Raw genomic sequence first — 20235 nt, forward strand, 5'->3', positions numbered from 1 at the left:
CCAGTGGGTGACTTTCATTCCAGCTGTGTCATTCATATGCTTGCATCAAGCAGTCTTCCAGAAAGAAAAAGGTGGGAACAAATAAAACCGTTTGCCAAGGTGAGTGAGGGGTTTTTGCCCTTTGATCTCTCAGGGATCAAAGGCAAAATCAGCAAGAACAGGAGTGTCCTAGAGAGTAGGGGAAGAATGATGGGGTAAACGATCCTCTTGCAGATAGACCGACTAAGGCACAACCTGATGAAGGCTGAAGATGACTGCAAGGTAGAGAGGAAACACACAATGAAGCTCAGGCATGCCATGGAGCAGAGGCCAAGTCAGGAGGTCATGTGGGAGATCCAGCAGGAGAAGGATCTTCTTCAAGCAAAGATCCAAGAACTGGAGAGCTCCATGAGGGTAGGAGCCATCTGGCTGCGTGGGGATTCTTCTGAGAAGAGTTGGGAGGATGTCTTGGGGGCTGGGAAATGATCTTCGAGGCAAAAGGAATGTTTATGTACAAAATATTTACAAAAGCTCTTTTTATGGTGACAAATAATTGGAAAGTAAGGGGTTGCCAATCAATCAAATGGATAGCTGGACAAGTTTTGATATATGAATATGATGGAATATTACTGTACTATAAGAAATGGTGAAGGGAATGGTTTCGGAGAAGCATGGAAAGACTTGTATGAACTGATGCAAAGTAAAGTAAGCAGAATTGGAACCATTTATATTTATATAAGAATAACAATATTGCATAGATAAACAATTTTGTTTTTACAAAGATATATTCTAAACCTAATTCCAGAAGACTCATGGTGAAAATATGCCACTCACGTTCTGATAGAGAAGTGATAGACTTATAACACAGATTGAGATATATATTTTTTTGGACACGGTCAGTGGGTCAGTTTGTTTTGCTTGACTGTATATTTTTGAAACAGGCTTTTTATTTTTCTTGCTTTCTCAGTTTTGGCTTTTGGGGAGTGGGCAACAGAACAAAAAGAATGAAGATCTGAAAATGAAATAAAATTGAAATTTTTAAAAAGGTAAAAGATATAAAGTTTGGGATTCTCCTGAAAGCTCCAGAACCAATTTTACAAATAGGTTAAGTAGATCATGAGCCCACTAAGGGTAGAACCCACATCTTATATGTCTTTTTATTTTCCATATTTTCCTAACAATATTAATAATTACAGTCCTTATTATATTTCAGTGTCAAAGATTTTTATTTCATGGCCCTAACCCTAACTCTCTATAGCCCCCATATCCTGCTTGATGTAACTCATAGCTTCTCTGTGACTTTGAAGATGGTTTTTAAGAGTTGTTAAAAACCCCTTCCTCTCCCCTCAAAAAAAAAAAAAAAATACTACCTTGCAGCCAACCTTCTGGTGATGAGTCTCAAATAGGTATACATTAACATACTGGACCTTTCCTAAAAATCTCCCCAGTTTCACACAACCTACCAGAGCTTGCAGTGCAGAGCTTCTAGGAACCCAGGGTAAAGTCCAAACCATGAAGAAACATAAGAATAGACTTAGAGAAATAATAAAAACAGTATCAACTTGTCTACTCACATTTTGACAAAGCATTTTCCTCTAATCCCTCCTGTCAGGTAGGTAATATAAGTAATGTTAGTCCCTTTTTTTACAGATGAGAAAAATGAAACTCAGAAAAAATGAGATATGACTTGCTCAAGATCACACAGCTAGGAAATGTCAGTGTTTAGTGTTTTAGCTTGTCAACCAATATATTTTGAAACAAATACCTGACTCCTCAAAATATTAGGTTGTAAGCTTCTTGAGGACAAGGACTATCTTATACCTCTCCTTAAATCTCCAGTGCTTAGTTCAGTGTCTGGCATGCAGAGGTGCTTAATAAATGTTTATCAATTAACTTTTTTTTCCCCTGAGGCTGGGGTTAAGTGACTTGCCCAGGGTCACACAGCTAGGAAGTGTTAAGTGTCTGAGACCAGATTTGAACTCGAATCCTCCTGAATTCAAGGCTGGTGCTCTATCCACTGCACTACTTAGCTGCCCCTATCAATTAACTTTCAATAATAAAATTCAACAAATTTGATTCCTTAATCATAAAAACTTGCGTTATACATTATTTACATGTTTCCAAAATCTATAGCCATATAGAATGTCAGGAGAACTTAAATGGTTCTATACATGGTACCATCAGACAGAATGAGAAGGGTTAACCAAAGGACAGACATTCAAAGATCAAGTTTTAGATATGCACAGTGTATTTGGTACTGTCCATAAAATTAACATGTGCTTCTCAAAGACAGGAATTAAAAAAAAATTCCCCCAGTTCATGTAAAAAACAACTTTTTTTTGGTTACACATATACATTCCTTTTTTTACATACTTCCTTATGAATCATGTTGGGAGAGAAAAATCAGAACAAAAGAGAAAAATCATGAGGGGAAAAAAAAACAGAAGAAAAAGAAAGAAAAAATGAATATAGCATGTGTTGATTTACATTCATTCCTCTCTGGGTGTGGATAGTTTTTCCATCCTAAGTTTATTGGAAATTCTTTGAATCACTGAATTACTGAGAAGAACCAAGCCTATCATAGTTGATCTTGTGGCTGCTGTGTACAATGTATCCCTGCTTGTTTTGCTCAGTATCAGTTCATGTAAATCTTTCTAGGCTTTCTAACATCAACCTGTTCATCATTTCTTATAGAACAATAATATTCCATTACTTTCATATACCATAACTTATTCAGCCATTCTCCAATTGATGGGCATCTACTCATTTTCCAATTCTTTGCCACTTCAAAAAGAGCTATTACATTTTTTGTACACATCCCCTCTTTAATGATTTCTTTGGGATACAAATCCAGTAGTGGCATTGCTGGATCAAATGGTTTTATATAGTTTTATAGCCCTTTGGGCATAGTTCCAAATTGTTCTCTGAATGGCTGAATCATTTTACAATTCTACCAACAATACTTCCTGTCCCAGTTTTCCCACATCCCCTCCGATGTTAATCATTATCTTTTCCTGAAAGACAGGAATTCTTAAGCTTTAGTCACAATATGCAATAATTTGCTATCAGAACCCAAAACAGCTCCCCAACTTCATAACTTGGTATGAGGAATTTGTAAGAACTGGAGAACACAGGAGAGCTAGGTGGCGCCGTGGATAGAGCAGCACCCTGAATTCAGGAGGACCCGAGTTCAAATGTGGTCTCAGACACTTAACACTTCCTAGCTGTGGGACCCTGGGCAAGTCACTTAACTCCAACCTTGGGGGGGGGGGGAAATTGGAGAACACTAGAACTCAACTAAATTCGAATATCCAATTTCCTGCTGTGTTCCAAGTTATTGCTAGCCATGGGTGACTTAATTTGGATATTACCAGTGTAGAGATTGTAAACAGAATAATTTTTAAATTGCCTTTAATTGCCCAGAAAGATAAATAACATTTTTCCTTAATTTTCTGTTTCTTTTTGGAAGCACAGACTATATAACTGATTCTGAATAATAACTAGTAATTAAAAGTCAATGGTAGAAAAGAAAAAAATAGGTATATCTACATAATGTGAATATACTAGTACACACACATGTACACATATACACATGCATGCGCACACACACACACGCACAAATGAACACACATACGTCTAGCTCCCACGTATGAGATTTTGGGTTTCCATATCCAAACTCAGAGCTTCAAGCATACGCTTTTGTCCTAGGAAGGTGACTCCAGGCCAAACCCTCTCTGCTGAACCACCTAGTTGGGTGATACTAAAACAAATCTCCTGCTTTCAAAGAGCTTACAGCCTAATGGGAGAAGACACCACACATTAGGAAGCTGCAAAGGAGGAAAAGAGCATTCTGTCTCTAGAGGCATGAAGGGAGAGTCTGATGAAGGGTGACCTGTTGGGAATGAGGAGCCTTGCTGGAGCCCAGGCCACATCGCCCCCCGGGCTGGGCTCTCTCCCTTGCCTTGTTCCTGGTTCCTCCCATGAGTCAGGGCTCCTTCTGCCCTTCCAGGACATATTTCTCATTATCCTCTGAGGGAAGCAGCTGCTGGAATAGCAGAAAGATTCAGAAAACAAGAATCAGGAGTGTGGGATCTCCTGTGCTGGGATGGGTGGGTACAAGGGATTGAGCAGCAAGAGTGCAGGGAGAGGCTGAGGATCTGGGTTAAATTCCTGCCTCTGCCACTTACCACCTGGGTGACCTTAGAAAAGTATTTGATCCCTAGAGCTTTCTTCTCTGTAAAATGAAGGGGTGGGATCCAGCATCCCTTCTGCCTCTAGATCTACAATCTGTGATTCTTATGACCTAGTGACCACTCTTTATATGACCACAAATGAGTCAATTGGCCTTTTCTCTGCCTCAATTTTCTCATCTATAAAATGGGGATCATAATAGTTATGCTATTTACTTCAAAAGGTTTGTTGAAATGCAAATTATGATTATTAAGCTGTGGTATCTCCCTGCTGCCCCCAGGAAGGAAGGCGGGACAAGAATAATGCTTATATCCAGATTCTGGAGGAAGACTGGAGACAGGCTCTGAGGGATCACCAGGAAAAGGAAAACACCATTTTCCACCTGCGAAAGGAGCTGCGACAAGCTGAGGCACTCCGGAACAAGGTGGGCTGGTGAGGCCTTGGAGAAGGCCACCTCCTCCTCAGAGCAGGGTCACCTCTATAGCTTGGCCACTTGTCCTGGGCCTGGCCAGGCCAGAGCTCAGCTGGGGTGACTTTGGACACAACGGACTTCTCCGAGGGTGGCTCTCTGGCCAGGCCCAATGCCCCCTAAGTGCCCCACCATATAAACCCTTCTCAGGTAGGTCCTAAGGGCTTCAGCATTGGGAGAGCTTAGGGGGAGATCTTTGTGGGCATAGGACCTTCCTGGGATGCCTCAAATCAACAAAAAGTAGGTGATAGTGGTCTGCCTCCTCCAACTGTGTACAAAGGTCCTTTTCTTACACACCAAGCTCACTTTTAAAACAGTTTTGTTTACACCCCTTGCTCCCAGCGATCCCTTGCTTTTACTTCCCATTTTCCCTTCCTTAATGTGATCTGTCATGTTACTTCTAGGAATGATGCTTCTTACGGAGTAGCTGGGGTGGTAGAGGGGTTGAGGGGGAGGGAACAGCCTGGTTTAGATGATCGTTGCTGGCCCAGAAAAGGGGAGCTTGGCCAGGAGTTCCCTGACTCCAATGCTGCCCCTTTTCTCCTCAGAGCATAGAAGAGAAGGAGATGTTTGAGCTGCAGGGCATGGCCCTGCGCAAGGATTCCAAAATGTACAAAGAGCGCATTGAAGCCATTCTGCAGCAGATGGAGGAAGTAGCTATAGAAAGGGACCAGGTAGGTGCGGGGGAAACCCCTGGCCTGTCTCGTGGCAGCCATACTCTGAAAGTTCTGGCAGAAGAAACGAAGTTGGTGTTCCCAGTCTGCACAATGTCACCAGAGAAATGCCCTGGGGAGGTTAGATGAACTTCTGAGAAATCAGGCTCCTGGTCTCCTTTGCAAGAACACCCCTTCTCTGGCATTGTAGGGGGGGGGTCTCCCAGGCAGAGTAGAGGCGGTGCCAGGCTGGTCTTTCCCCTCCCCAAGCTACAGAGGCCTTCAACCCCTGGGAGACTGGCGTAGTGAAAGAGGGACACCCTGAGACTTTGCAGTCTAAGGACAACCATTTCCCCCTCTGGTCTGGTTTCCCAGGTGTGTGATGAAGGGGCTGAAATGATTGACCTTTCTTCCAGCTTTAGTATCCTATGTCTGTTTTAGAAGAAAAGATATTTTCATAATAGATCTATTAGAAAGAACTTCAGAGGACATCTAAGTGAAATCCCTCATTTTATATATAGAGAAACTGAGAACAAAGAAGGTTGTTATATGCCTAGGGTCACACAGTTACAAGTGCTAGAAGTAGATGTGAACCTCGGTCCTTGGGCTCTGGAGCTAGTACTCTTTCTGCACTACCTCCCATATAATGGACCCTTGCTAACAGGGCAGCTAGGTAGTGCAGTGGATAAAATGTCAGGACACCACATCATCATCACTTCAAATCCAGCCTCAGACACTTACTAGTTATGTGACTCTGGGCAAGTCACTTAGCTCTGTTTAACCTCAATTTCCTCATCTGTAAAATGAGTTGGAGAAGGAAATGTTGAACCACCCCAGTGTCTTTGCCAAGAAAATCCTGAATAAGGTCAGGAAGAGTCAGACACAACTGAAATAGGAACAAAATTTGGCCCCTATGCTGTCACAGGGGGATGCTGCTGATCTCTGTTGATTGCGTCCCACAGTATTTCCCAGGTTCCAGAGTTCTGTGTACATTTGGGCAGCTGCCATACCCCCTGAGGGATTAAGGACTGTATTCTGGGCACCATCTTTTCCGGAGGGGCTGCACCCCAACTTCTGTTTGTGCTGCCTTTCTCCTCCAGGCCATCATGACAAGGGAGGAATTCCACCTGCAGTATTCAAATAGTCTGAAGGAGAAGGATGAGCTCCGGAAGCAGATCCGGGAACTGGGTGAGAAGTATGACGAGCTGCAGTTACAGCTGTTTAAGAAAGAGGGGCAGGTGCTGTCTATGGAGAGCAAGCTAAAGCGGCTACAATCGGAGACACCCATTCTGGTGCGTCTTTATTGGGGAAGGGTAGAGTCAGGGCTCCCAGAATCTTTTAGACTGTCCTCCCTCCAGCCCTGGTGGATGGAGTGATGTTTTTTCCCAAAGGCTGAGGAGTGAGTTTAGTTACTTTATTACTCTCAACCCTAGGTTTCTCTCACCTCTATGGTTCATCATTTTTATCAATCATTCATGATAGAGGGCACTTCTTTGAGAGTCAGGGATGTGAGTTCTGATTCTGACTCTACTACTAATTCACCTATGACCTTGGCAAGCCAGTGCCTCTCTGAGAGCCTTAATTTCCCCATCTATAAAGTGGAGGTTGGTCATTCTACAATTGATGCCTTTGAATTGAAGACTTTTTAAGACAAAAATAGTTCAGGCCCTCATCACCTCTCGATTGGTCTGTTATAAAAACCTAATTTTGCTCTCTGCCTCCAATTTTCCCACTTCAATTAATTCACCACATAGCTGCTAAAGTGATCTTCCTAAACCTCAATAAACTCCAGCAGAGCCCTGTTACTTCCAGAGTCAAATATAAAGTCTTCTCTTTGGATTTCAAAGCTCTTGATCACCTGATCTCATCCTATCTTTCTAGTCTTCATACTTTACTCCCCTCCATACTCTCTACAAACCCACAGGAATGTCAGCCTACTTGTAGTTCCTCTCACATGAGCTTCTCATACTTCCCTGCCTTTGCAATGGCTGTCTCCTCTGCTTAGAAAGCTTTCCCTCTTCACCTCTCAACATCCTTGGCTGTTGTGACCAGCACAATGCAAATGGGCTAGTGGTGGCTGAAGAGAAGGAGACAGGGTTGCTGAGAGTTCAACAGAGACATTTATTGAGAGAATTCATACTGCTTATATACCTTAAAACCATAGATCATCATATGAAGCATTGTTCTGTAACGAACCCAGGTTCCTGTTTTCTATGATCTGATTCCCTGAAGCATATTGTTATTTTCTGGAGACTCAATTTTGTGTAAAGTTTACAATGCCCCAGTAAAATGGGCCAGGACTTTATGTTTTCTCATGATTTCAAGCTTAAATGCACCTTTGATTTATCTTAAGAGGAGGAGAACATCCCAATTACCAAAGTGTCTAGCTTCCTGGGAGTTCTCTACACTTGGCTTCCTTCAAGTCAATTAAAATATTTACTGTTAAGAGCCTTCCCTCTTTTCAGTCTCCCCCCCCCCCCCAGCTATATGTGCCTTCTCCTTTAAGATTTAGGTCTTTCTAATCTTTCTGTTATACAAACTTACTTATTTACAGGTTTCTTTCCTATTAGTATATAAAACCAATGGGCTAGGGACTTTTTTTGTCCTTTTGCCTTTCTTTATATCTCTAGCTTGGAACATAATAAGTACTTTATCAAAAGTTTAATTCACTCAAATGCAGGCCTTTCAGGAGCCCAACTTAGTGTTCATCATTGAAGGGAATGAGTGAGAAGGGAAAACTAGAGGAAGAAGCTTATAGTAGAGCAGGAAGATTAGAATGGCCACAAGAGAAACAGTTCTTAGCATAGGGTCCTCAGACAGAACTGACTCTCAGTAAATGTGTAAACAAAATAGGAACAGCAATAGGAAGTAGTGTATAATTAAATGCTAAATTAAGCAGGAACTTTGAAGGATCAAATGAATTAGAAATTGGTAAATAGAAAAGAGGGGAAAGAATATTCTATCAATTTGGCATTATGTTAAGCATTGAGGGTACAAAAGATGGCAAAAGATGGTCCCTCGAGGAGTTTACAATCTAATAAGAGAAACAGCTTGCAAACAAATATAATTGTTATATATATATATATATATATATATATCAAACTATGAACAGGATAAATAGGAAATATTTAACAGAGGGAAGGTGCTGGAATTAAGAGAGGTTATAGTTATCTTCCTGTAAAAGATAGAATTTTAGTTGAGACTTAAAGCCAGGAAGATCAGTAGTTGGAAGAGTGAGAGAGAGAGAGAGAGAGAGAGAGAGAGAGAGAGAGAGAGAGAGAGAGAGAGAGAGAGAGAGAGAGAGAGAGAGAGAGAGAGAGAGAGAGACACATTCAGACCCTTCATTTAGGAAGATCACCAGGGGATGATGCTGCAAAGGTCTTAGATAAGAGAAATGAGGTATCGTGAGGAATCCAGGATCGTGTCCTGGATTGAGAGCCTGAGAGACTGGATTGTGTTGTTCTCTACAGTAAAAGAGAAGTTAAGCTGATGGGAAAGGGTGGATTTTAGAGAAAGATAGAATTCTATTTTGGACAAGTTGACTTTAAACTGTCTATTGGACATCTAGTTTGAGATGTCTGAAAGGTAAGAGATGTTGGAGGTCAGCTGAGAATTTGTAGCAGGATAGGTAGATTTGAGAATCATCAGCATAGAGATGGTAATTAAATCCATAGAACTGATGAAATCCAAGTGAGGTAGAATAGAGGAAGAAGAGAAAAAACCCTGAGAGGCAACTACATTTAGAAAGTGTGATCTAGATGAGAGTCCAAAAAAAGAGAGATGTGGTTCAGATAATTAGGAGGAGAATCAGGATAGAGAGGTATGCTGAAATCCTGGAGAGGGAAGAATATCAAGGAGAAAAATGTGGTCAACCAGGTCAAAGGCTTCAAAGGGGTCTAGGAGGAAGAGGAACAAGCAATTAAGAAATAATTAGTAACTTTTTATTCTTTCCTGGAGGCAATAGGAAGTCTTTTAAATATATGAAAGGACAAGGTCAGATGTGCTTTAAGGCAATTAGATTGACATCTGAGTAGGAAATATCCTGGGGACTAGGATACAAGTTTTTTTGTTTTTTTTTTTTTTCCATTAGTAATTTTGGAGAGAACTCTGGGTGTAATGATGTCAGAAACCAGATTGTAAAAGATTGAGAGGAAAGTTGAGGCATCTATTGTAAGTAGGCATTTAAAGGAATTTAACTACAAAGAGCAGAAAAAAAATAAGACTGTAGTTAGAGATGGAATGATCAAGTGAGTATCCTTTAGGGATCAAGGGAGATGCCGGCATGTTTGTAGACTGTAGGAAATGAGTCAGTATACAGGGAAAAATTGAAAATAAGTGAAAGAATGAGTATATCAAAGGGGACAATCTGTTATAAGAGGTAGGATGGCATTGGATCACTTGAGCAAATAGAGGAAGTTAACCTTGCTGAAGAGTAAGGTCACTTTATCTTGTGAGAAATAAGTGGAGGAGAAAAATAGCAGAAGACATTTTATAGAAGGAAAAGAGGGGGAGAGAGGGAGCTCACAATGAATGTCTGTGGCTTTTTTCTGTAAAATATGGGACAAGGTTTTCAACTAAGTGAGGGAAGGGGAAATCACAAGAGGTTTAAGGAGGGATGAAAGGGTTTGGAAGAATGTGGAGAATGGGATGTTGAGGTGATAATGGAAGTATAAATAGGTTTGCCTAATAGCAATGAGAGCCCAGTTGAAGTTGTATAATATAAATTTATAGTGGACCCTACATCTGTAAGTGTAAAAATGACAAATGGTGAGAGTGATCCAAAGCTGAGACCTTTATGGGCATGATTGGCAATATGAAAAGGGGGCAAGAGATTCAAAAGAAGATAGTGTAGAACTGAATTGGTTCACTAGAGTTTCTAAATAGGGAGAAGAGGGTGATCAATGAGGGAGATGGCATGGGAGAGAATGAAGGAGTTAAGGGAATGGAGGTTATTATAATGAGGAAGAAGAGTAAGGCTGTGTAAGGCAGAGGAAAAGGTAAAAAGCCAATAAATTATGGTCAGACAAAAGGATTTCACAATTCCTGAACATTGGAGGTATGACCTTCTTGATTTGTGGCTAAGAGAGTTAGAGGAGCAGCTCATGGGAAGTGAATAGGTTGAGGAAATAATTAGGAGTATTTGATGAGAATCAATATGTATATTGAAGTCTCCTAATATGAGGGCAAGAATTGGGAAGAGAAAAGTTGTAAACCATATACATGCACTAAACTCACTGAAGAAGGAAGGAGAGTGATCTAAGTGTCTATAGTAATAAACTACAAAGATTTTGATTGAGGTAGGGATGAATATCATGAATCTCAAAGGAGGAGAGATTACTGAGTGAATGGAGAAGGAGTAGTCCAACTTCCCCTTCTTTGATCACTGAGCAGAGGGAAAAGAGTAATGGAAAGAATGACTGGAGAGACTATGTCATAAGGGGCAGGTCGGGTCTCAGTAAGAGCTGCTAGATGGAAGGAGTGGAAGAGATTTAAGATTAAGGGATATTTGTTGCCTGTGGAAGGGACATTCCAGGGGACACAATGGTAGGGCTGGGTAGAATTAAATTAACACTTTGAGGTAGGAATGTTGAGGAGGATAAGAATGAGGAATTGGGTATTGGATACTTTGGAATGGAGTTTGGCTGATGACTCATATGCATCCAGTCACTAGTATATGAAGGGCATAATTGTGAGAATGTTCACCGTTGAGAGGAAAAAGCCATTCCTTTTCATTTAAAGGATTGGAATAACAGAAGATGGGAAGCTTGAAGTCCAAGGAAGGGTTACTCTTCTTTACATCAGAAGTTTTTCACATCCCAGGAGGGAGATTGGGTTGGCAGCAGGAGGTTGAGTTTGTCTTATACTGGCAATTATAGGCAATCAATAACCAAGAGGCATTTATTATGTGCCAAGCAATGCCCTAAATTCTGGAAGATACAAGAAAAGCAAAAACAGTCCTTTTCTTCAGGGAACTTACATGCTAATGAGGAAGAAAATCCATACAGATATATGTTCAAAATAGGTACAGAGGGGAAGATACAGGAGAGGCAGGGAACATTGTCGAGGTAGATAGAAAAATCAGGGAGAATGTCATGAATAAGAACAGGAAGAGGGATTAGATTTGTATTTGTGTGTGTGTGTGTTGAGGGGGTGGGGGCAAATTGGGTGGACAGTATTTGACCATGAATTGTGGGAGATAAGGCAACAAATTTTTAAATGAAAAACTTTTTAAATTATTAAATAAAATACATAGGATTATCTAAGAAGCCTATTCTATTGAAATAAAATTATCAAAATATTTTCTAAAAGACAAGTTCTTAGTCCTCAAGTTAACCTATTCAGAAAGGATAAAGGCCTGACAAGTTTTCTCTCTTTTCTTGTGACCCAGAGTTCAGACTTAGATGACAGTTCACCAAGGAATTCTCAGGAGGTGAGTATCATTAGTCTAATTTTTTGTATTACCCTTTCCTTCTTCATCAGACCCACAGCTTTGTTTAGACTAGCAGCTAATTGGGAGCCACCTTTCTCCTTCCTCATTGCTTGGATCAGGCTCTAAAGAGATTTAATGATGGATTTTTCCAGTGTCTATCTATTTATTGGCAGTCATATCAAAAGCAAAGACCACCAAAATTCTGGTCCCAACTCTGTCACCTAACAGCTGTAAAACCTTGAATAAATCACTCCAATTTGAAACTTTCATTCTTCAAAAGAAAAGCAACAATACATTTCCATAACACTTTAAGATTTACAAAGCCTCACCTGTAAAGTGGGTAGTATAATTATTATTCTCATTTTGCAAATGAGAAAATTGATTAGAGGTGAAATATCTTTTCCCTCATCTAGTTTGGAATTCAGTTCAATTTAACAAAGGTTTAAGGGTCTTTATAAGAAACCAGTATAAATATCAAAATCAGAATTAGAACCCAGAACTCTTTGCTTCCTGGGATGTTGGGGGAATGGAGGAAGATCATGTGAGAAAGCAGAAAGTACTATGCCAGTGAGTAGTTTGAAGGCTAGGGCCAGGCTAGTAGAAATGTAGAAGGAACAAGCTGTTGGATTTGTAGCCCAGAGAATCTATGATTTGGTCACAGGTACACACACACAAAAAAACCCCCAAAACAAAACAAAAAAAAACTCCGTCACGATTGTCCATTAGATTCCAAGGGTGAGGGGAGGTGGGGAGGAGGGAGGGAGTTTAGGACATCCATAAAGGTCTAATGGACATGAGATTAAAAAAAAAAAAAAAGTGAAGGGGCAGTAGGCTCTTGCTTCCCTTTAGCATAACTCTTTCACATTCCTGGGGTTTTGTTACATCACATTTTTGGGTAGCCGGAGGTATCTTATGTATCAGTACATTTGGTGGGAGGCCTGAAGAGAGAGTCTAAAAGGTAGAAATGACTGCAATCCAATTTGAGGTTGTGGGTGAAGACCAGTATTGAAGTCTAAACAAGGCTGTTTGTCTCTTTCTCAAAGTTAACTCTTCCCAGGGACCTGGAGGATGCAGCACAGCTTTCCGGCAAAAGTGAGCCCATCTCTACACTTCAGCTTCCCAGAAATGTTGTTCAGTGGAAAACGCACTAACTCTATAGTCAGAGGACCTGGGTGTTTAAATCTCACTCTGATACCTAGTACCTGTCTGTCTGGGGGCAAGTAACAATCTCCCTGGAACTCATTTTCCTTAATGACTAACTTATCTCTGCCTAAGATTTTTCACTTCCTGTGGTCATCCTATATGAGAAACTCTGGGAGAGCCAGACTTAGACTTATGTGTAAGTAAACCTGGTAATGTGGTATGAACTAAGAGGACTTAGGACTCTTCCTAAACCATCCCTTCCTCTCATCCCCCTACCAGCCTAAAATGCTACTATTAGAGTTTGGGTTAAAAGCCTGGTTCAAATGCAACTGATTCCCCCAAGGAAGGAGAAGTTGCTAAGTCATGACTATCAGTCACTTTCCCTTTTAGTATGATTTTTTGACACACTTTTTCCATCCTGACAGCAACTGGGCGTGGGTAGTAGTGGGAAGTAACAAAGGCCTGTGAAACAATTTCTTCCATTTCACATATCTGTCCATGCGTGACTTACTGATTTCTAAAGAGAGAGGACTAAAAAGGGGAACCATTCACATTCCCCACCTCCACACGCACACAGAGTGAGGGGCTCAAAAAGAGAAATGCTCATGTGGAGAATAACTGGCTGATAAGCTGTAACTCAGCTGTGTCTGGGAAGGAACCAGACAGGAACCGTGTTTTACTCCTTACAATAGCTGGACAGTTCTGGTCAGAGCAGGAAGATGGGAGGAAGATGGAAGCAGTCACAGAACTGACCAGCAGAACTGGAGGAATACCCCAGGGTGGCTTCTTGTTTGGCAGGGCTTTGAGAAGACTGCAGATGTGAGCCCCAGGGGCCAGGGGCCAGGGGCCAGGGAAGGCAACTTGCCTTCTCAGTCCTTCCAGCATGCACAACTCCTTCCCAGCTGTGATCTCCTGGTGAGAGAAAGCATATTATGAGGGGATCTAAGGACCACAGAATCTCAGAGTGAGATGGGACCTTAGAGACTCATCTAATCCAACTCATGACTATTAGCTCTGGATATTCAGGCCACTTCTGCCCCTTCCTCAGAGAGTGGTCATCCAGCTTTTTACTTGTAAATCTCCAGGGACAGGAAGAAACCCCTTTCATTAGATCAGCTCTAGTTGTTACATCATTTTTCCTGATAGCTTAAAGCAAATGTGTTGTAACTTCCCCTGATTGCCAAGGAGATAGTCTAATTGTTCTGCACTTTTAATATTTAGGAGCAGGGATTATGTCATCTTCTGATGAATATATAATTATTTAATATCTTTACTAAAAACCAAAGAAAAAGAGACAAATTTTATCAGAAAAGGACTGTCTGAAGAGGGTTAAACTATAATTTCAATTCAATAATCATTCAATAAGTTCCTACTGTGTGCAAGGAACTATGTTAAGAACTAGGGAAACCAAGATGAAAAATAAAATGGTCTCTGCTCTCAGAGAATACATATTCCACTCTAGGGATGGGGAGGAAACAACTTGTACAGAGGTAAGTAAAAATAAAAGCATCTGAGGAGGGAGAGAACATCAACAGGTCATCAGAGCTAAGCCTTGAGGGAAGTTTGGTATTCTAGGGCCAGAGATGAGGTACTCGGTGCATTCTAGAAATGGAGGACAACAGCCTGTTTGTGTGAACTCTTAGAGAGGGAAATTGTTAGTATTCCAGTTTGGCTGAAATGAAGAAAGTATTTTGGGGATTAGGATGAAATAAGTCAGGGCAGGCAAATTGGAACCAGATTGTGAAGGTCTGTAAAGGAAAAGATGAAGACTCTGTCCTAGAGCCACTAAAGCTCTTTGGGCAAAAGTAGACATGCTTAGACTTAAATATTTTGGCAGCTGTGTAACAGATGGATCAGAAAAAGAAATATATTTAAAGAAAGAAGACTAACTGGAAGAAAGGAAAATTTTTCCGTAGCTTGGGCGAAAGGTGATGAGGTCCTGAAGAACAGAGTGATGGCCATGTGAGTAGAAAGGAGGGGATAGGTGCCAGAGAGGGAAAAATCAATAAGACCTGATTGAATAGAAAGTTGAGGATTATTTCCAAGTTGTGAAACTAAGTATCCAGAATGACAATGTCTCCAGTAGAAATGGGGAAATTTAAAGCCAGGAGTATGTTTACTAAGGAAGATAGTGAATTCTATTTTTGAATTAGATGCCTGTGGACAGAAATTTAATTAAGATAGAGGTAATGAGTGTTTTTCCCCAAGCAACCAAAATTTAGAAGATACTGAAAGTATTTGAACTCCTTCAGTCAGTAGTAGCAATCTAGGTTAGCAATGATGATTAATTAACTTGGGAAATTACCATAAGGAATTCTGTAGCTGCATACCAGGTTAACCCCTCTCTTGTCATGGGATCTTACATCTCAAGGTCCAAGGTCTCTCTTTGAGGGCTCTCCACTTCCTTTCCCCCCAGCTTTCCCTTTTGTGGCACTTGGTCACATATCTGGGCCCTTGGTCCCATAGCTTGTTAGAAACTGGACTGAAAACCAGGTATTTTCTGACTTTTTCAACCCACAGTACAACAATGCTCCTCTCATTTATATTGATGTGATCATTTCTTTTTCATTCATGTCAATCTATCCATCCACAAACATTCATTAAGTAGTATGCCAAGCACTGTGCTAAGCTCTGGGGATATCCAGAAAGGCAAAAGATAGTCCCTGCTCTCAAAAAGCTTAGTCTAATGAAGGAGGCTCATGCAAACTACTATGTACAAACAAGACACAAACTAGGTAAATTGGAGATAAATCTGCAGAAAGAAGGTACTATCATTAAGTAGAATTAAGAAAGGCTTTCTGAAGAATATGGGCTTTTAGTTGCAACTTGGAGAAAACCAGGGAAGCTAGGAGGTGGAGCTAGGAAGAAGAGTTTATCTTTATTCCTGTTCTTTGCTATTGTAAAATAAAAGTATAAATATTCACATGGATCTTTTCCCTGTGTTTTTGACCCTTTTGGGGAATAGAGGCAACTATATGGTACAATGGATAGAATGCTAGACTTAGAGTTAGGAAAACCCGAGTTCAAATCCTTTCTCAGGTAGTTACTAAGTTACTTGTCCTCTTTCAGCCTCAGTTTCCTCATCTGTAATATGAGAATAATGCTAACACATCCCCCTAGGGGAAACATTTTGAAAGCACTATTTTGCTATTGTTAATATCTTTATATCTGAGACTGGGATGTTTAGTGGGCTTATTTCATGGACTAACAAGAGTATGGGATTGTGTATTTCAGATCATCCAGCTAAGGAGAGACTCCTAGAACAGCCCTTTGCTACCACAAAGGAGAAACTTTTTCTGGCCCAAAATGTAAGAGAAACTGAATGTCCCCAGAAATAAAATGTAGTGTTTGATGCAAGCTTTCCCTGGGGTGGATCTTGGCTCACACGGGTGATTGTGCGCACTTACGCTGATATACATGCGAGGTGGTGCTTTTGTGTGCAGCACTGGGACTTTATGAACTTGTCAAAAATATTTATGTCTATGCTTGTGACCTGTGTCCAGCATTTGTATGTGTGTGTGATTATGATGGTGACTGTAAGCTCCTTTAGAGCAGGCCCTCATGATTGATTCTGGAAAGGCATTCTGTCTTGTCTAATGTAGCTTAGTGGACATGGGTAGGAATCAAAGGACCCAGATTTTTATCCTAGCTCCACCACTTCCTAGCTGATTGAACCTGGGGCCACCGAGGGGTTGACCAGGTGGTCTCTTTCAGTTCTAATTACAAGTTCCAATGATGAGGGTCACAGGCTCTGGGAGGGCTTCCTAAATATTGCTAGGATAATAACACAGCCTTTGCTTCCTTTGACTTTATGTAGTTAAAGAGTGGTGCAAATATATAGAGCTCTAGATTCAGGAAGACCCAAATTCAAATCCAGGCTTACTACCTACACATTTACTATCTGTATGACCCTGTGACTACCATTTAGTCTCTATCAGCCTATTTCCTCATCTATAAAATGGGGACAATAATAATAAATAGTAATATCCACCTTCCAAGGTTGTCATGAGGATCAACGGAGATTCTGCTTGTAAGAGTTTAACACAACCCCTGGCACATAGTAGGTGCCTGATAAATGCTTGTTTTTGTTTTAGCCTTAAAAATTCTTTCTCTGACCAACTCATCTGGACTGAACAAGTGATTCATGGCTGGAACAATAGATTATAAGACTGACCACAGGAAAGGGGCTGGAAGAAGGGAAGAAAAAAAAGGAAAAGATGGAATCCATCACAGAAATGGTACCCCTTTCTAGTCCAGACCCACCTTACTTGCACTTACTTCCACAACGCTCTTTTCTCTTTTTAGGGAGGTGGACTAAGCAATGGGGATCCACAAGAGAAGGAAAGGCGGCGCATCAAAGAAAGCTTTGAGAATTATCGTAGGTAAGAGTGACCTGTTCAAAGCAAGGAGGGTGCCTGAGAGGTACTATGCATTTGAGTTATAAATGCTCCTAATAAGTTCCCACCTGTATGGCCTCTCTGGGCCTCAGTTTCCCTATCTGTAAAATGAGGAAGTTGGGTTATAAATTACCTCACAATCTGTCCCATGTTGCATTACCATCAGTCCTTTATTTATGATTCAAACTCTCAATGAATCATAGAGATGTTCTCACGCTTGTACCCATTTCTCATTTTCACAGGAAGTGGGCCCACAGAAAGGTTCAGCACAGCACCCGGCAAGGAGAAGTAGACTGGGAAAATACCACAGGAAGCGACAACACAGATACAGAGGGCTCCTAACTGTACATGACTGCTGAACCAACCTCTCTGAGAGTTCCTTCCCTCCCCCAAAGTCAGTTTCCCATCCCTTATGGACAAAATGGAGCAGGAATATAAAAGATCAGAAACATCATTTAAGCCTTTAAACCCTCTTTGAATGGCTTGGATTTAGAAGGAAAGTTGTGTATTTCAAACTGCTGAATCCAAGGCTTTCTGTTTTGAATTTAAATTGACTTAGGTTGGTATTAAGATGATTTTGTGGCTATAATGAAAGATGAATACGAAGAATTTTGAGAAACATAAGACTTATATAAGCAGTGCAGGATAAAGAAATCAAACAAAGAACAATTACTCTAACAAAGTGAATGAAGACAACATTAAACAGTTAAAAAAAATCTCAGGTCAAATCCAATGGTACCAAGTTATTGAAGTTGAGGAACACAACCATCATTTATGTTAAAAAGAAAACTGCAAAAAAGTAGGAAGTGATCTGTATTATCAGTATATTTTGAGGCCATTTTTCTCAATTGTCTGGGACTAATAAACATGTGAATTTATTGGGATGTCTTCTCTGTCAAAATAAAGAATACATTTTTAGTAAAGCAATACATAGTAAGAGAATATGGCCTGAGAGAATACAAGGGGACTGCAAACAATCTACCACAGTGTTATTAGTAATTTTCTTAATAATCACAGAACAGATAATTGAGAATTTATTATAACTTTAATGGTCTACTTGCAATAAAGGTCTTGATTTGCTCTACTGATTTCTTTGTTTACCTGGTTAAAAAACGATGGGAAATCAATTGCTTATAATAATAATTAAAAATTTGAAATTATATTATAGTAGAATGTGTGCTAAAGTTTGAGCCAAGGGAAGGCTGAGTTTGAATTTGTTCTCTTAATAATTGTGACATCAGTCAGTCAGTCAACTAGCATTAATTAAATTACTTATTATGTGTTAGATTTGGTGCTAATAGGGATACAAAAAACAGAAAAAAAAAAAAAAAACAAAACCCTCAAATCAGCAACAGTCTAATGGAAGAGACAAGATGCAAACAAAATTGTACAAGATATATATGAGATTGGAGGTGGGAAGTAGACCCTAGGAATTAGGGAAGTAATCCCAAGAAAATTCTTCCATTTGTCTGAAACTCATTTTACTCATCTATAAAATAGGGATAATAATATGTATTACCTACTTTATGAAATAATTAGGAAGAAAATGCTTTTAAAATCTTAGTGTTATGTACCTAAGGGATATTTCTTTTTTAAGGAACTGCTTGAATACTTCAAAATATTTATTTCATTGATTTGATTTAAATATTTACTAAGCATTTGCTCTGTGCCAAGAACAATTTCTGCCTTTGAAAATTGTATATTCTGTAGAGAAAATACAATATATACACAGATAATTAAATACAAGATGGTGAAGTGGACTCTAGCTTTATGCCCCTAGACAAGTCACTTAACCTGCCTCAGTTTCCTCATCTGAATGGAGGAAATGGCAAATCACTCCAATTTTTTTTGCTAAGAAAACTCCAAATGGGATCCTAAAGAGTCAGATTCAACTGTACGACTGAACATCAACAACACATTTCGTGAGGGAGAAAGAACATTAACAATTGGAGAGGTGGAACTTAGGCTGGCTTTGAAAGAAGTTACTGTGCAAGCAAATTACTTAAACTCTCAGCCTGTTTTTTCACCTATAAAATGGAGATAATAGTATTTGCCTCAGAGAGTTGTGAGGATCAAATGACAAAAATAAAATACTTTGCAAACCAAAATACCATCTAGATGATCGCTATTATTATTAAGAATTTAAGATCCCAAAGCTGAAGAGTAACAAGAAGGGAGTTTATTTCAGGTATGAGGATTATCTTGTAGCAAAGCATGGAACAGGAAAGGTGATGCTGTATACTATGCAACAATAGGTAGGAGCCAGAGTATGAAGGGCTTTCAGTGCCAAATTGAGTATTCATTATTCTATCTTAGAAGTAATAGGGAGCTACTAAAGATGTTTAATCGGAGGAATGGTGTACTCCTACTTGTCCTTTGGGAGGATTCTATTGACAGTTCTGTGGAGGAGGAGAAAGACTAAAAGTAGAAAAGTTGAGAGTTGAGAAGTGATGGAAGTGTGAATTTGGATTCTGACTCTGTACATAAAGGGAAATATGATGGATAGGACAGGTGGTGTGGAGACATTCTCTTCCTTAGATTTCAGCCCCTCCATGCTTTGGGAAATGGTTTCATGAGATGCAGTGGCCATAAAAGTCATCATCTGGTGGCTAATCCATGCCTTTGCACTGTGGCAGGACTTTCCAGAGCTTGCAATTTCCTGGTGTAAACCAGGCTCATCCCCTCAACATAAAGGAGCATAGGAAGAGGCTATTAAAGTAATAATCATAATTATAATAATCATCATCATCAATAATCCATAGCTTAAGGAAAGAATTCTTAACCTGGAACCTACGAACTTAAAAATTTTTTTGCTAAGTATATTTCAATATAATTAATTTCCTTTGTAATAACTGACATTTTGAGAAAGGCTTCACTATGGTCTATGACACCAAAAAAAAAAATATGGGAAACTCAAGGCTCAGGGAAAAGAGGACCTGTTTAGGCAAAAAGATCTTTGTACAAATCTTTCTT

General features: G+C 40.0%; 1 protein-coding gene across 4 annotated transcripts in view; it reads left to right on the forward strand.

The window, feature by feature from the left end:
• The window catches only part of CARD9 (caspase recruitment domain family member 9), a 34288-nt gene extending 15942 nt beyond the window's left edge, over window positions 1–18346 (forward strand). For 3 of the 4 annotated variants that reach the window (XM_074294095.1, XM_074294093.1, XM_074294094.1), the window contains exons 5-13: window positions 214–393; window positions 4451–4594; window positions 5188–5313; window positions 6393–6584; window positions 11681–11722; window positions 12766–12814; window positions 16100–16173; window positions 17171–17247; window positions 17505–18346. In XM_074294095.1, coding sequence (XP_074150196.1) covers window positions 214–393; window positions 4451–4594; window positions 5188–5313; window positions 6393–6584; window positions 11681–11722; window positions 12766–12814; window positions 16100–16173; window positions 17171–17247; window positions 17505–17604 — 984 coding nt within the window. In that variant the 3' untranslated portion in view covers window positions 17605–18346. The remainder of the gene's footprint in view (window positions 1–213; window positions 394–4450; window positions 4595–5187; window positions 5314–6392; window positions 6585–11680; window positions 11723–12765; window positions 12815–16099; window positions 16174–17170; window positions 17248–17504) is intronic. The other variant, XM_074294096.1, reaches the window with a different exon arrangement.
• The last annotated feature ends 1889 nt before the right edge of the window (window positions 18347–20235 follow it).

Source organism: Sminthopsis crassicaudata, chromosome 2 (genome assembly GCF_048593235.1).
Source record: "Sminthopsis crassicaudata isolate SCR6 chromosome 2, ASM4859323v1, whole genome shotgun sequence".
Lineage (NCBI taxonomy): Eukaryota > Metazoa > Chordata > Mammalia > Dasyuromorphia > Dasyuridae > Sminthopsis > Sminthopsis crassicaudata.